Source organism: Canis lupus, chromosome 31 (assembly GCF_011100685.1).
Source record: "Canis lupus familiaris isolate Mischka breed German Shepherd chromosome 31, alternate assembly UU_Cfam_GSD_1.0, whole genome shotgun sequence".
NCBI lineage: Eukaryota > Metazoa > Chordata > Mammalia > Carnivora > Canidae > Canis > Canis lupus.
In genome coordinates, this window is record NC_049252.1 from 486,058 (window position 1) to 501,095 (window position 15,038).

The window sequence follows — 15,038 nt, forward strand, 5'->3', positions numbered from 1 at the left end:
ACTGTATTGAGTTTGCTGATATTTTGTTGATTATTTTTGTACCTATGCTCCTAGGGATACTGACTTTTATTCTTTCTTTTATTGTAGTGTCCCTGTCTGGTTTTGGTATTCAAGTAATGCTGGCCTTATAAAATAAGTTTGGAAGGGTTCCTGCCCCTTCAATTTTTTGAGAGTTTGAAAAGGATTGATATTAATTCGTCTTTGAATATCTGATAGAATTCACCAGTGGAGCTGTCTGGTCCTAAACTTTTATTTGTTGGGAGGTTTCTGGTTACTGATTCAATCTCCTTTCTAGTAATTAGTCTGTTCAGATTTCTATTTCTTAATGATGCAGTCTTGGTAGATTATGTGATTCTAGGAATTCATTTCTTCTAGGTTATCAAATTTTTTGGTGTATAACTGTTCATGGTGGTCTCTTATCCTTTGTATTTCTGTGGTATCAGTTATACTATCTTCTCTTTCATTTCTGATTTTGAGTCTTCCTTTTTTGTTGATGAATCTAGATACAGGTTTCTCAATTTTGCTTCTCTTTGCAAAGAATTAGCTCTTAGTTTCATCAATCTTTTCTTCAGGTTAGTCTCTCTTTCATTTCCATTCTGATCTTTGTTATTTATTTCCTTCTATTAACTCTGGCCTTCATTTGTTCCTTTTTTCCTAGTTAAGATGTAAGGTTATTTATTTGAGCTCTTTCCTGCTTCTTTTTCTTAAATTTTTTTTTAAATTTTTATTTATTTATGATAGTCACACACAGAGAGAGAGAGAGAGAGAGGCAGAGACACAGGCAGAGGGAGAAGCAGGCTCCATGCACCGGGAGCCTGACATGGGATTCGATCCCGGGTCTCCAGGATCGCGCCCTGGGCCAAAGGCAGGCGCTAAACCGCTGCCCCACCCAGGGATCCCATCTTTCTTGCTTCTTGAAGTAAGTACTTATCTTTATGAACTTTCCTTTTAACACTGCATTTGCTGCATCCTGCAAGCTTTGGTATACTGTACAGATATATCCATTTCAATTTGTCTCAAGGTATTCCTGGTTTTTCTTTGACTTCTTTTTTAACCTATTTGCTCAATAGAATGCTGTTTAATCTTCACATATTGATAGTTTTTCCAGTTTTTTCTTGTAATTGATTTCTTTTTTCATACCTCTATGGTCAGAAAAAGATGCTTAATATGATTTCAATCCTCTAAGATGTATTAAGACCATTTTGTGGCCTAACAAATGATCTATCCTGTGCATGTGAGAAGAATGTGTATTCTATTTCTTTTGGATAGGATATTCTGTATTTGTCTTTTTGGTCCATCAGGTCTAATATGTTGTTTAAGGCCAATGTTTCCTTATTTTTTTGTCTGCATAATCTAACCAATGATTAAAGACGGATATTAAGGCTCCCTACTACTATTATATTGCTATCTATTTTTCCCTTTAGGTCTCCTAATATTTGCTTCCATGTAATTTTGGTGCATCTAAGGGAATGCTTTTAAGTCACACAGACTTAAAAGCATAAGTCCTTACTATATAAGGTGCAATGGGCAAAACTTTGTCATCTTTTCAATAACTTCAGAAGCATTTCATTTTTTTTTCTTTTTCTTGTTTTATTCCATAGTGAAAGCTGACAGTATGATGTGGTCCAGTTCTATGAACCAAAGCTATTAGGAGGAAGAGAAAAAGAGTTTAAAATAGTTCAGATCTGTAGTTTTTCAGGAATCTGGCTTAGCCCAAAATAAATAGATTCAAATTCAGAAAAATTCTAATATGTATTTACACCATTCATAATGACTATATACATTTTATTCTAAAGAATAATTAATCTTCCTAATCGCAGTGGAAATAGTAAGAGCTTTTAGTCTACTGCTTTTTCTCTCTAGTTTTTGTGTATCTCCACTGACCAAAAGAATTATCAAGCCTTCCTTCGATTATATTAGAAAAGCAGTAAATACCATTTTATAAACTATACATGTATATACCTCTAGGTTCTAACAAATGCCAACATGGATGGGAACAGGGTATGTCATCATCACTTCTCATCTCTGTCAATACAAATATAGCATTTAATAATCCCTCTCTCTTTGCCAATAAAATGACTATTAAATGCCAGTAAAATGAAGTCTGAATTGCTTCACCCCAAAATTAACAAATGCAGAATAAAGACCAAAATTATAAGGAAAAAAGATTCTAGGCTACTAGTAGCACCAAATGAAATGCCGAGTTTCTAAACATGGTCAATATAAACAAATGCACACAGGTGTCTCTAATGTTGACTTTAGCTACAACAAATCCTGGAAACAAAATATTATAATGTAATAGTAAAAAAACAAAACAACAAAAAAAAGCAAACCAAAACAAAAAACAAAGCAATCCTAAGGGGATTTAATACAGGAATTAAATTAAGACCACCAGTTGCGGGGATCCCTGGGTGGCTCAGAGGTTTGGTGCCTGCCTTCAGCCCAGGGTGTGATCCTGGAGTCCTGGGATCCAGTCCCACATCGGGCTCCCTGCTTGGAGCCTGGCTTCTCCCTCTGCCTGTGTCTCTGCCTCTCTCTCTCTGTGTCTCTCATGAATAAATGAATAAAATCTTTAAAAAAAAAAAAAAAAAAAAGACCACCAGTTGCCTCAAAAAGGAAATAATTTCTTTTAATTAATTAATTAATCTTTAAGTAGGCTCCATGCTCAATGTGGGGCTTGAACTCATGACCCTGAGACTGAGTCACATGCTCTTCTACTAACTTAGCCAGACAGGTGCTTCAGTAATCACTTTTTTAGAGAGAGAAAACAGCAGGCAGATAGCCTAGATTTCTCTATAAAATAAATGAGATCACCTGCCACAAATGATTAATAAAGATAATAGATATAACATTAGAGAAGGTTTTGAATAAGTGTTGGTCAAAATAATTAAAAAGTAAAGAAGCAGTAAGAGTGATATATGTTGCAGAGAAAGGATATACGGATTGGGGCCATAAGACAGACAAACACCTTTTGTAGAGCCTGGCCACAATCCAAAAAACAGCCTTTTATAAATATCCTTTCTTCCTTTAATTTCTAGGCTATCTCCTAATTTAGTTGAAGCCTAGACCTAAGTTATAAATACAACCAAATAACTTAAATCGAAGTTAGACACAAATTCTATGTTTGTAATGTAATTCAATTTAGCAACATAGTCAGAAAAGGTTACTGATCTATCATTATATGTATGGCCTAAAACATGAATGTCTAGCCACTCTAAGTAAGACGCTGATTATACTCACTTAATTCCATGAAAGAGAAGGTTTTTGGTCTTCTATTCTAGGCAGTTTGACATATTAGGGTATACGTTTTTAGTATTTGCTACTACACAAAATAAACACTACTAGCTGAACTTAGTTCCCTCTCCAGAGAACCATACAGTTCTTTTTGGACCTAATGGCTGCCAGGCAAATAGACTATTCATCACTGAAGCCTGCATGGAATGCTAAAATCTATGAACATTTACTTTCTGTTGGGCTAAAAGTGGTGGGGAAGGCAGCATTAAAGTTTGCTTTTATTTTATATAAAACTGGTAAAGTCTAAGTTCTCTGCCTGAAGATCCAGTACTACTTTCAGGGTGTCTGGCTCTGTTCTACCAATACAACAGAATTCAGTGTTTAACGAAACTAAGATAACAATAGGAGAAAAAAAAAACAACAACAACTCAGATTTGCAAAAGTTCCCTAAACTTCTCAAGCCTAAATTTTCTTATCTAAAAAGAGATTTAACCTGAGGTCCTTTTTAGTGCAAATACAGATATACACACACAACAAAATCTTCATTTCTTTAAAAATACAAAAAAAAAAAAAATACAGCTTTCAAAAAGAGTCAACCTAGGTAAAATCGTAATTAGTCAATTTAAAACAACTCTCTACATGACTATATTCATTTCCACAAAATTTTAAAAAAATCAAGGATGAATAAAAAGAGAATCCATCTTCCTTCCCTATAAAGACCTTCACAAACTAGTTTTTCCCAGTCTAAAGAAGGCACATCTTCACATATGTATAATTTACAAAGTGGAACAGGCTTTTATGAAGATGGACACATGGACCAGACAATATTGCCACAGAGTATAGTAACGTATATGCTTAACATATATTATACGTATGTGTGTGTATATATATGTATATATATGTATATATATACACTATAAAACAAAATCTAGTAGATAATTACTTAACTCTTTAGCTCACCTGTATTTTTTTAGTATATTAACTGAATTAAAAAGTGTTAAGTACATGATATAGATCATATATAAGAATTCAACAAACAGATATGAATTACAATGAAATCCATTAATATCTTGACATCCTCTTCAGTCACCTTGAACATCTTATTTGCCATCTCTGGGAGGCTCTTCTGCTCCTTCATCTAATTTATTGCTATCATTCATTCAGAGCTCAGCTCAAATGTTAGCTTACCCAGCAAATTTTCCCTGACCACCCAGACCAAGTCAAGTCCCCTGTTGTACTCTTTGTACCCTGTAATTCTTTCATAATTATAATTACATAATGTGATTGCTTATTTAATATATTTTAGCTTTATAAGGTCTTTGAGAACAAGGACTTATCTTATTTTCTATTTTAGCCTAGAACTAAGCTCAAGAGATTTACAGAATGAATGAATGAATAATTATGGAATTGTTACAAGAATTTTCTGGTTTATATATTTATTTAAATAAATCAAACACTGTAACAGACTCATTCTTTTAATAGTATCACCATGTTGCTATTTTCTTCCTTTTTCTTCTGGTACTAAAACTACAATTAACTTTTCTGTTAAAGCAAATTCAAATAATGCAGAAAGTTTTCCTTGTAAGAAACATTACTCTTTGACAAACCACTAAGATGGTTTACTTTCTTTTCTAGCACTGTACATCTCAGATAAGATTTGCTTCTGCTTAATACATTATTTTTTTATTAGCAGTAGTAAAAAAAAGATAGCAAACAATGAAATAGAAATTAATAAATGAGTTAAATGTAAAAAAAAAATAATAAAGTACTTCTGAAAACCTTAAAAGCATTTCTCATTGTAACACTAATGTTAAAAAGATTATATAGATGAAAGGGGGAGGTGGAAATCCAAACAGGCACTGAAACAAAATTAATACTTCTTGCTTACAAATAATGTATTTCTTTCTTTTTTTTTTTTTTATTTATGATAATCACACAGAGAGAGAGAGAGAGAGAGAGAGAGGCAGAGACATAGGCAGAGGGAGGAGGGAGAAGCAGGCTCCATGCACCAGGAGCCCGATGTGGGACTCGATCCGGGTCTCCAGGATCGCGCCCTGGGCCAAAGACAGGCGCTAAACCGCTGCGCCACCCAGAGATCCCTAATGTATTTCTTTTAGTACTTTTCCTCAGAAATCAAGAATAACTAAAATGGTTTTAGTAGTTTTCAAAACGACACATAAAATTATTCTTTGTAGCCAACATCTGTTATGTTTGTTTACCTAGCCAGCTAGCTCTCTTTCATACTACCTCATTTACTTCTTGAGGGAACTGCTTACCCTTCCAACATCTCTATGGTTCTGATTGGGCTGTCAATGTAGTATCCTCATTCTTCCAGCCATGGGGTGAGTTGATCATCAACAGACTCTCCTAAACACGGCTTTTAGTCAAAGCAGTAGGCACATAAGTTGGCAGGACTCAAGTTCCCAAAAATATTTTGAGGATTACAAATGGGAGAAGGGATTTCCTTCTCTCTTGGTTAAAAAACTAAGCTTAATCCCAGAACAGTTAGCAGCCATGAGTGAATGAAGACAAAAAAAAAAAAAAAAAAAAGGAAGACACAAAGGGGGAGAACAGTTCTAGAATATATTTTATTGTCTGGATTCAGAAAATCCTGAAACTAGTTCTAGTCCTTGCTTTTCCATGGTTTAGTCATCTAATAAATGCCCCCCACACTTCCTCCTCTTTTGCTTCAAGTAGCTTAAGTTTGTCAATTATAATCAAAAAGTCCAATTTTATCTCCCAAGTTCATTTGGGCATCATAAAAAAATAAAATAAAATAAAATATTTTTAAATAATAGTTTTCTTTACATTGCATTGCTCTTACAAACTTCTTCTATAAGGTTATATTTTAAATTCTCTTTCCTCCTACATTTTATTTTTCAGCTTCATTAGGGTATAATTGACAAACAGAAATTGTATATATTTAAGGTATATAACTTGATCTTTTAATATGCAGATACAGTGAAATTATCACCTAAATCGAGCTGGTTAATATATCCATCACCTCACACAAAGAGACACAGAAAGAGAGAGAGAGACAGAGACACAGGCAGAGGGAGAAGCAGGCTCCATACAGGGAGCTGGATGCGGAACTTGATCCTGGGACTCCAGGATCACACCCTGGCAGCACTAAACCTCTGAGCCACCCAAGCTGCTCACTGTATATCTTTTATATTTACTGTGCTAAGCATTTCTTGAGTTGAGTCTGGAAGTTAATGACTTTCAGTTCTGGAAAATTATTTTTTCTTTAAAATTTTCCTCCAGGGATGCCTGGGTGGCTCAGTGGTTGAGCATCTGCCTTTGGGTCAGGGCGTGATCTTGGAGTCCCGGGACTGAGTCCCACATCAGGCTCCCTGCATGGAGCATGCTTCTCCCTCTGCCTGTGTCTCTCATGAATAAATGAAATCTTTAAAAAAATATAAAAAATAAAAATAAAGAATGAAATTCTCCTCCAATATATTTTCTAGAAGTTCTTTTCTAGAACTCCAACTAGTCAGATAATGAACCTCCTATATAAAGGCACCATATCATTTTTTTTTTTTCTCTGACACATTCCTTCTCTTTGGTTCTCTTTGACATCCTGGATTATTTCTCCAACTTGACTTTCCAAATTTCTTACAGAACTTTAAATTTTAACCATCATTAGATTTTCTTAATTTCCACAAATTTATTTTTAGTATGTCATTATTCCATTCACACAGCATGATATGTTGATGTTTTAATGCTACACATATCTCAACTCTCTCTGAAAATGTATACTATAGAATTTATATTTCTCTTAATTTTTTAATTTTCTTCCAAATTTTTTTTGTTTTTACTGTATTTTTTGCATGTTGAAGGTATTCCTCACTGTTTGAGGATTCCAGAATCCCCATTAATATTTAAGAATAAGTCCATAAGCAGACTAATTGGGAGCTCTATAAGCATGTCTAGACCTTGATGACTGAGAAGTTTTTCTTCAGGGTAATTAAGTGATTAGTGAGCTGTCTCAAAGAGGAAACTTTAACTACCAGAATGCAAAGGTCATTGCTCCAAAGTCATTTTAATTCTTTAAGAGGCGCGCGGGGGGGGGGGGGGGGGGGGGGGGGGGGGGGGGGGGGGGGGGGGGGGGGGCAGCAACTCTGTTTCCCTACCCCAACTTGGTCCTAAAGTCTGGTGAGTGGCCTGAATGGAAAAACTGCAATTAACTCCTTTATCTGCATTTTCCCAAAGTATCTCATACCCTACTCTCTATTTCACGCTGTGTATATTCAAACTCTACACCTTTCTACGATTCTGGGGGAAGGGGAGCAGGACAAACTGTTTAGACCTTCTATATTATAAGGAAGGGGATGATTCTGTTTTAACTGCTACAGTTTTGTAAAATATTTTACAAATAATCAAGTATATACATACATAAAAATAAATATATAAAACAACAATTTCACTAAATAATACTGATCCTACAAGACATTCTCTGATATATTTTCTAATTGTATTTTCTAATGTTGATAAATGATGTCACTACATGTTATTGTGACTTGTGATTTGAGGCGCACACACGCATACGCACACACATACACACACACTACAAAAAGCAAGTGAAATTGTGGACTGCTCTGTCATGTTTCAGTAACCACTATTCTATGTTCTCTCCCCTAGAAAATTTTTTAAATCTTTCCTTCACTGATGGCTCTTCTCTACTTTCTTTTCACTGTATTTCTGTCTTTTACATCTTTACTATAACTATAACAGATCTATGAGAGCAAAAACAATAAACACAAGTGCTCAATGTGATCTTTAACTTGAATTCCTCTACAAGTATTTTTAAAAACCAGGAGTTTCCCCAAGTTCTTTCTGGCCTGATTTGAGGTCCCTCTGCTAACTATGATGGCCTCAATTGCTGTATTTTGGGACTTACCATTAAAGCTAAGGAATTAAAAAAGGAAAGTGATGGTAGTGACCATAAGAATCTATGCAAAAATTCTTATCTAAGTATGTCTTAACTTTGGTTATTAATTGATTGATAAACTTGGCAGCTCCCACACTAGGGGCATAAATATCCATGATTGTTAGGTCCTCTTGTTGGATAGATCCTTTAAGTATGATATAGTTCCAATTAACTCTAAAACTAAATGTAAATTTATGGTTTTATGTTCAAAGTTAAACCTAAAACCTTAAATGAAAATAGAAAATTTTTTCTTTTCTTTCCTTTTTTTTTTTTTTTTTTCCCCCATAATCCAGGGTTTGGGAAATTCTTTTCGAGTGAAGACATTAAGAAAGGCTCCTTCCACAGAGAAAATAATCAAAACCCAATTCTCAAATATGTCAAGAAAAATAATTCTTTTATAGGAAGTAAAAAGTACTTACAAAGCAAGGCTACTCAAAACATACTGTACGTGCTCACATTCATCTGGGAATGATGCACTGGCTGATGTAAAACAGCAAAGTGCAGTCTGAAGAACCTGAAGCTGTGGCAAAGGGACCTGCCATCTTCCAGCATAATCTTCAACCACCTGATGGGGAAATAATCCAAAAAAGTACGTTATTATAGAAAATGTTCTCAACATCTTGAGTTTAAAAATTTGATGAAACAACTAGTTAAATTAAAACATTAATTCAGCATGAATACAAATGGGGAAAAACATTATTGTTTATTTTAATCGTATACAATTGAAAATAAAATTTAACTATTATCTTTGAAAATGTGGGAAAAATAGCGTATGAATAATTTTACTGTTGAAATGCCGAATCTTTAATTAACTGTACCACATATCCTTCATCTCCCATTTCCAACCTTTGTTAAAACATTAATTATAAAATATTAAAATAGCTAGAGTAGAATATAATAACAAAATTAGAAATAAACATAATTATCATTACTACTTATTAAAGATTAAACTCTAAGCATTTTGGCACCAATAGGTATTAAAGATATAGTAGTATGATGGATGCTCCAATTATTAAAGTTGAAGTTGTACAACATGATGGAGGAAAGGGTCCAGAATATAATTAGTCTTGGCTCTGTAACTTTACTAGCTTTATTAATTTGGATAGGTCATCTTCCTTCTCTATGCATTAGTTTCCTCAGTATAAAATAGAGATAATAGGGCTGCCCGTTTGGCTCAATGGTTTAGTGCCACCTGGCCCAGGGCGTGATCCTGGAGAGCCGGGATCGAGTCCCACGTCAGGCTCCCTACATGGAAGCTTGCTTCTCCCTCTGCCTGTGTCTCTGCCTCTCTTTCTTTCTGTGTCTCTCATGAACAAATAAATAAAATCTTTAAAATAAATTTAAAAAAATAGAATAGAGATAATAATGCTTATCTTGCAGGTTTACTGTGAAGCTAAATTAGGATAATTTATGAGAGAGCATATTAGAACTATCAATGGCTATAAATTGTTAATTATGATTTCTTATATGCAAAACTATTATATTAAAACAATGTATTATATTTTTAAAATTCATCATGTAAAACTGGTTGGCAAACTATGGCCTGCAGGCCAAATCTGGCCTGCCAGCTGTATTTGTATGGCCCACAAGCTAAGAATGGATGCTACATCTTTAAATCGTTGAAAAAAATATTTTGTGATGTCTAACTATCATATGAAATTTAAATTTCAATGTCCCTAGAGCTTTACTGGAACAGAACCAGATTCATCCATTTATATACTATCTATGGCTGTTTTCCTGCTATAACAATCAGTTACATAGTTATGACAGAAATCATATGGCTCACAAAGCCTAAAATATTTAATATCTGCCCCACTACAGAGAAAGTTTGCCAACTCTTTTTTAAAAGCTGAAAAAAATAGAAGATTACAAAAGCCAAGACATTCAAGAGCTCAAGGACTTTTCACTCTCATCACTTTCTGTTAGGAGACAATTTTCCTTGGGTCTCTTGTATTTCTAGTTTTTTCAAAAAAAGGCCCAACTGCCTTCATCTTTTCAAAGATAATCATAGGCAATAGCCTTGAAAAATACAGATGATGTCTCCCTCCTCAGATGTGAGCCTGTTTACTATTTAGCACAATCCCAGTGTCATCTCCCTCTAGAGCAAAGGCTAGGCAGACACTCTTGTAAACCATTATAAAAGATTAGGGTTCCTTAAAGTACGGCATTGAAAACTCACTGTGAGTAGAGAATCCACCTATGCCACTTACATCACTTTTATGAAAATTGAAGGTCAAGGGAAACCACTGGCCATCATAAGCATGAAGCTCATGCTGCTTGCAGTACATGAGAAATAAAGTCCATTATCTCTGACCCAGGAGTTTCATGTTTTCTGCCAGCATTCATCAAACTCTGGCAGGCTAACTTAGATAGACTCTTAGACCCTTCATGGCTCTCTGACAATTTCAAATTGCAATACCAGAAAGCTAACTGGACAGTAAAAATTACTACTAACTATAATGAGCCCAAATAGGACACTCTTCTAAACTACCAAAGGCAAAAAAAAAAAAAAAAAAAAAAGAGTTGGATAAACTGTGGTTTCCTGACTAAATTTTCTCTTCACTAAAGTGTTTGACCAGTTTATTAAGCTCTTTTTGGCCACCATAACACCATTCTGATGCCACCTAAAATATAGGTACCTGACAGTCTCATGTTTTCCTATCTTCCATCTCCAACAGTTTGCCCTAATCCATATCTACTTATAACCTTATTCACTTCCTATTTATGAGATGAGTTTATCTCCTTAGAAGAGAAACTTTCTATTTTCTCAGCTTCTATTCTTATAGCTTTCCTCACTCACCAAGATTCTGCTACTAATACACTGCCTAATCTAGCTGAGCTCAAACCTAACAAAATAAATGTCCCTGTGGGCAACACCTCCAATAGTTTGCCAGAATACCTTTGAAGGGATATAAACAGAATTATTGAAATTTACATATCTTCTTACACTGTTCAATATCATGCCAGACACTAACACACTATAACATTAATATAGGGATCCCTGGGTGGCGCAGCGGTTTAGCGCCTGCCTTTGGCCCAGGGCACGATCCTGGAGACCCGGGATCGAATCCCACATCGGGCTCTCGGTGCATGGAGCCTGCTTCTCCCTCTGCCTATGTCTCTGCCTCTCTCTCTCTCTCTCTCTGTGACTATCATAAATAAATAAAAATTAAAAAAAAAAACATTAATATAACACTTTAAGACTCACTATAACAGAGCCATTGATGCAACCACAATGCCCAAATGAAAGAAGCAGAATCAGCAGCAGCCGCCGCCACTGCAACAGCCCCTGCTGCCAGAGCGGGAGGAGACTGGAGACAAGGAGGATGGGAGTCCCATCGGACCACCCAGCCTTCTGGGCCCTCCCCCCATGGCCAATGGAAAGCCTGATGACCCCAAGTCAGCTCTTCACAGAGGTCCTCCAGGATCAAGGGGACCAATGACTCTACCACTGCTGAGCCTCCCACCTCCTCCCAGGGGCAGAGGCTCAATCCAGGGAGCAACCCATATGGTCATGGCTGGTGGAGGGCCAATACTGAACCTCCTTTTCCTGGACCAGTCCCAAAGGAGGCTTTCACAAAGAGCAGAGAAATCCCCGAAGGCTCAAAAGTTGGTCTCTTATTAAAAATACCTGCCTGCCCAAGGATGGCCCCCAAGTTATGGAAGACAAATCCAACCACCCTGTCTGCTGACACTTTGCCAAAAAGGGCCACTGTTGATATGAGGATCTCTGTGCCTTCTACCACCCAGGCGTCAATAGACCTCCTCTAGGAGACTGTGCTGGAAGGAGTCCTCTGACCTAGCGACCATATATTTCCCTGTGGCCCTGTGATGGCTACTGTGAGGCTGTTCCATCCACCACCCTCAGTCAGTGACACCCACCCCCATCGGCCACCTCCCCCATTGGGGGTCCAGAGTTGTGTTTCATCACTGGTGCCCAGCGTGTGGGCTTTCTTCCGATCCAACCTCCAGACTTGCCTTCGGGACCCTACCTTTGCTCTCTTCAACTGCCTCCTGGATCCTCTTCCCCTTCACTGATTGACTGCTGAACAGGAAACCTCTTTGGTGCTGTTTCTTGTGCATCTGTCCACCCAGCCCTCAGTACTGCCCTCGATTCCTAAGAGCCCTGGAGCAGTTTCCTACCATTCCCTTCTTCTAGCTGCTTGTTTTTAAGTCCTTTTTATGTGACAAACCCTACCCCCAAAGTTGCCAGTTGCTCTGTGAAACTCACCAGGTTGACCTGGGGTCAAGTATGGATGACTGGTGCAGAGTTACTTCCTGAAAGGCCATTCTCCCTGCTTTGGGATTTTGTAGATCCTGCGTCAGTAGCATGATCCCCACCGCTCTGGCCTGTGACCACTGTGCTTTGTGAAAACTGTGCATCCCCTCGTACGTAGCCTTTTTCAGTGTCCACGGCATCATTGTGACTTCCCAACACTAGAGTAAGTTTTTCTGCCAAAATGAGTGAGGCTCTTGATGCCCTCTAGACTTTCCACCTCCCAACGTGGGAGAATTGTGAAACTTTCCGTAAGACTGCCTCCCTGGTCTCCCCATTCTCCTGGTGTTGGTTTTTCGGGGTTTGACACAAGCCCATGAGATGTCCTCTAAAGCCTCTTACGGGCTATCCTATCTCCTCTCCAGCCCACTTTGGTTAGAGTACGTCATTGTGAGGCCACCAGCCCTTTCGTCTGAATTCTGTGAATCTCTACCTGGTCTACCCTTGGGTGGAAGGAACCTTGACGGTACTGTCGCCCTCGTCTAACCTTCTTCCCTTCATCCCTGGCACTTGTTGTTTTCTGTGAAAACGGCAGTGAACAGGTTCGGTTCTGCACTGGCCCTGAGGAAATGGGTCAGGAGTTGTGTGGGCAAGAGGGAAGGATGAGAGCTGTTGGAGAACTGAGAATGAATTATTTTCTTTTTAACATTTTTTTATATTAGTAATAAATGCAATGGAAACAAACAAAAAAGACTCACTATAACACTATTTCTCTCTTAAATATTTTCCTTAAAACATGTGAAACTATGCATTATGTTGCCCTTTTATTTTAAATTTTTCTCCTGTGCCATCATAAGCACTCAGCTAATGAGAGTAGACACCATGACATCATAATTTGAACATGCTCTACCAGGCCAAAGTATAGCAAGCAACATATCTTACATTTTTCTTTCTATTTTGGACTCTAACAAAGAACAGTCTTAACATAGTAGCCAGAATAATGTTGTAATTCCTGCAAACAAAGGAAAAAGCATTTACCTGGATCTTTAAAATCAACTATTGCTACAGTTCTAAATTCTTCAAGAAAATAGTCTAAGAAATGGGATAAAGATCAATTGTCCAGTAAAGACTGGTAAAAAAAAAAAAACCTTTCTATTTTCTCAGCTTCTATTCTTATAGCTTTTTTCCTTTTTAAAAAAGTATTTTATTTTATATTCATGAGAGATGGGGGAGGGAGGGGCAGGGACACAGGCAAAGGGAGAAGCAGGGAGCCCCATGAGGGACCCAATCCCGGGACTCCAGGATCCTGCCCTGAGCCGAAGGCAGACGCTTAACTGCTGAGCCACCCAGGAGTCCCAAAACTTTTATTTTTCCTTCATTTTGAAGAGCATAACAAACATACTGCAATGCAATTTACTATAATTTTTAGGAACTATATGAATACCGCTAAAAGAAGTTACAGCTGAGGCCAAAAGCGTGGCATGATATAAGGGAGGTTGAAGAGAAGGGCAGAGCTACTGCCAAAGATGCTAGAATCCTGCAATGATCCTACAGCACTTTCTCAGCTCTCTCATTTACAGGAACATATACCCAAATCTAAAAGGGATATAGTATATACTACATACTGCCATATCTTAATTTACCAAGGTAAATTATTATGAGGATGAGCATAGATTCATTCTTTGGCAAAATTGTCAAAAGTCAGACTTACTATAAACCCATTCAGTTAAAATTATATTCATTGGGATCCCTGGGTGGCGCAGCGGTTTGGCGCCTGCCTTTGGCCCAGGGCGCGATCCTGGAGACCCGGGATCGAATCCCATGTCGGGCTCCCGGTGCATGGAGCCTGCTTCTCCCTCTGCCTGTGTCTCTGCCTCTCTCTCTCTCTCTCTGTGACTATCATAAATAAATAAAAATTTTAAAAAAAATTATATTCATTATTTAAGAACATTAATTTACATCATCCAAATCTCTATGGACTGAAATGTGTCTCCCTAAAATTCACATGCAATCTATGCACTGAATGAATTTGCTGACTTTCTAAATATATAAAGTAAACATTACAATGGACATTATAAACATATATTATTATAAACATATAATAACATTTTGTGGTGCCAGAAAGTCATGAAATGCTGAATAAATGATGGGGTATAAGAACACAGGAGCCAACCTGAAGGAGCTCCTACCTGCCAAAGCTAGAATAATTTAAGCAACAAAATAAGTGATAGTATTAGACTTTTAATCCATGGAACAAGATAAATATCCAGGAGTCCACAGTGATATAAATAATCAGATAAATAAATGTTAGAGATGAGACAGCTCTTCCTCACAGTAAAATCCCAATTAATAAATACAGAAGCAAAGAGAGAGAGAATCAGCATTAGGCAAATACATAGTAATGAATGCTACAGACAAGATCCATGGATCAATACTAGTATTTATGGGTAAAAGTTTGAGGCAATGCAGGATTTGCAGTCTCAAATTATCTCCCCCAAGACATTCATCAACTAAAAATAGAAAGATAGTAACGAAAGTGTATAGAAACCATACAGACCCAAACTTAACCAAATCATCAAGGTAAATATCACCAGTACGTAATAAAATGTATCATTATCATAAATCTCTTGGTATGGCAAACCAAGAAACAATAGCATT

At 37.0% G+C, this 15,038-nt stretch overlaps 1 protein-coding gene, 1 long non-coding RNA gene and 1 pseudogene across 4 annotated transcripts in view; 2 read left to right on the forward strand and 1 right to left on the reverse strand.

Moving 5' to 3' along the window:
• The window catches only part of ZNF654 (zinc finger protein 654), a 92,957-nt gene that overhangs the window by 56,717 nt on the left and 21,202 nt on the right, over nucleotides 1-15,038 (reverse strand). For both annotated transcript variants that reach the window (XM_038581164.1, XM_038581163.1), the window contains exon 2: nucleotides 8,584-8,729. In XM_038581164.1, the coding sequence (XP_038437092.1) occupies nucleotides 8,584-8,729 (146 nt within the window). The remainder of the gene's footprint in view (nucleotides 1-8,583; nucleotides 8,730-15,038) is intronic.
• The window catches only part of LOC102151670, a 41,496-nt gene that overhangs the window by 20,465 nt on the left and 5,993 nt on the right, over nucleotides 1-15,038 (forward strand). Inside the window, exon 3 of one of the 2 annotated variants that reach the window (XR_005382034.1) lies at nucleotides 8,458-8,753. This is a non-coding gene — a long non-coding RNA (uncharacterized LOC102151670). Of the gene's footprint in view, nucleotides 1-8,457; nucleotides 8,920-15,038 lie in introns of those variants that run through there. The other variant, XR_005382033.1, reaches the window with a different exon arrangement.
• LOC102153546 lies at nucleotides 11,388-12,050 on the forward strand (annotated as a pseudogene).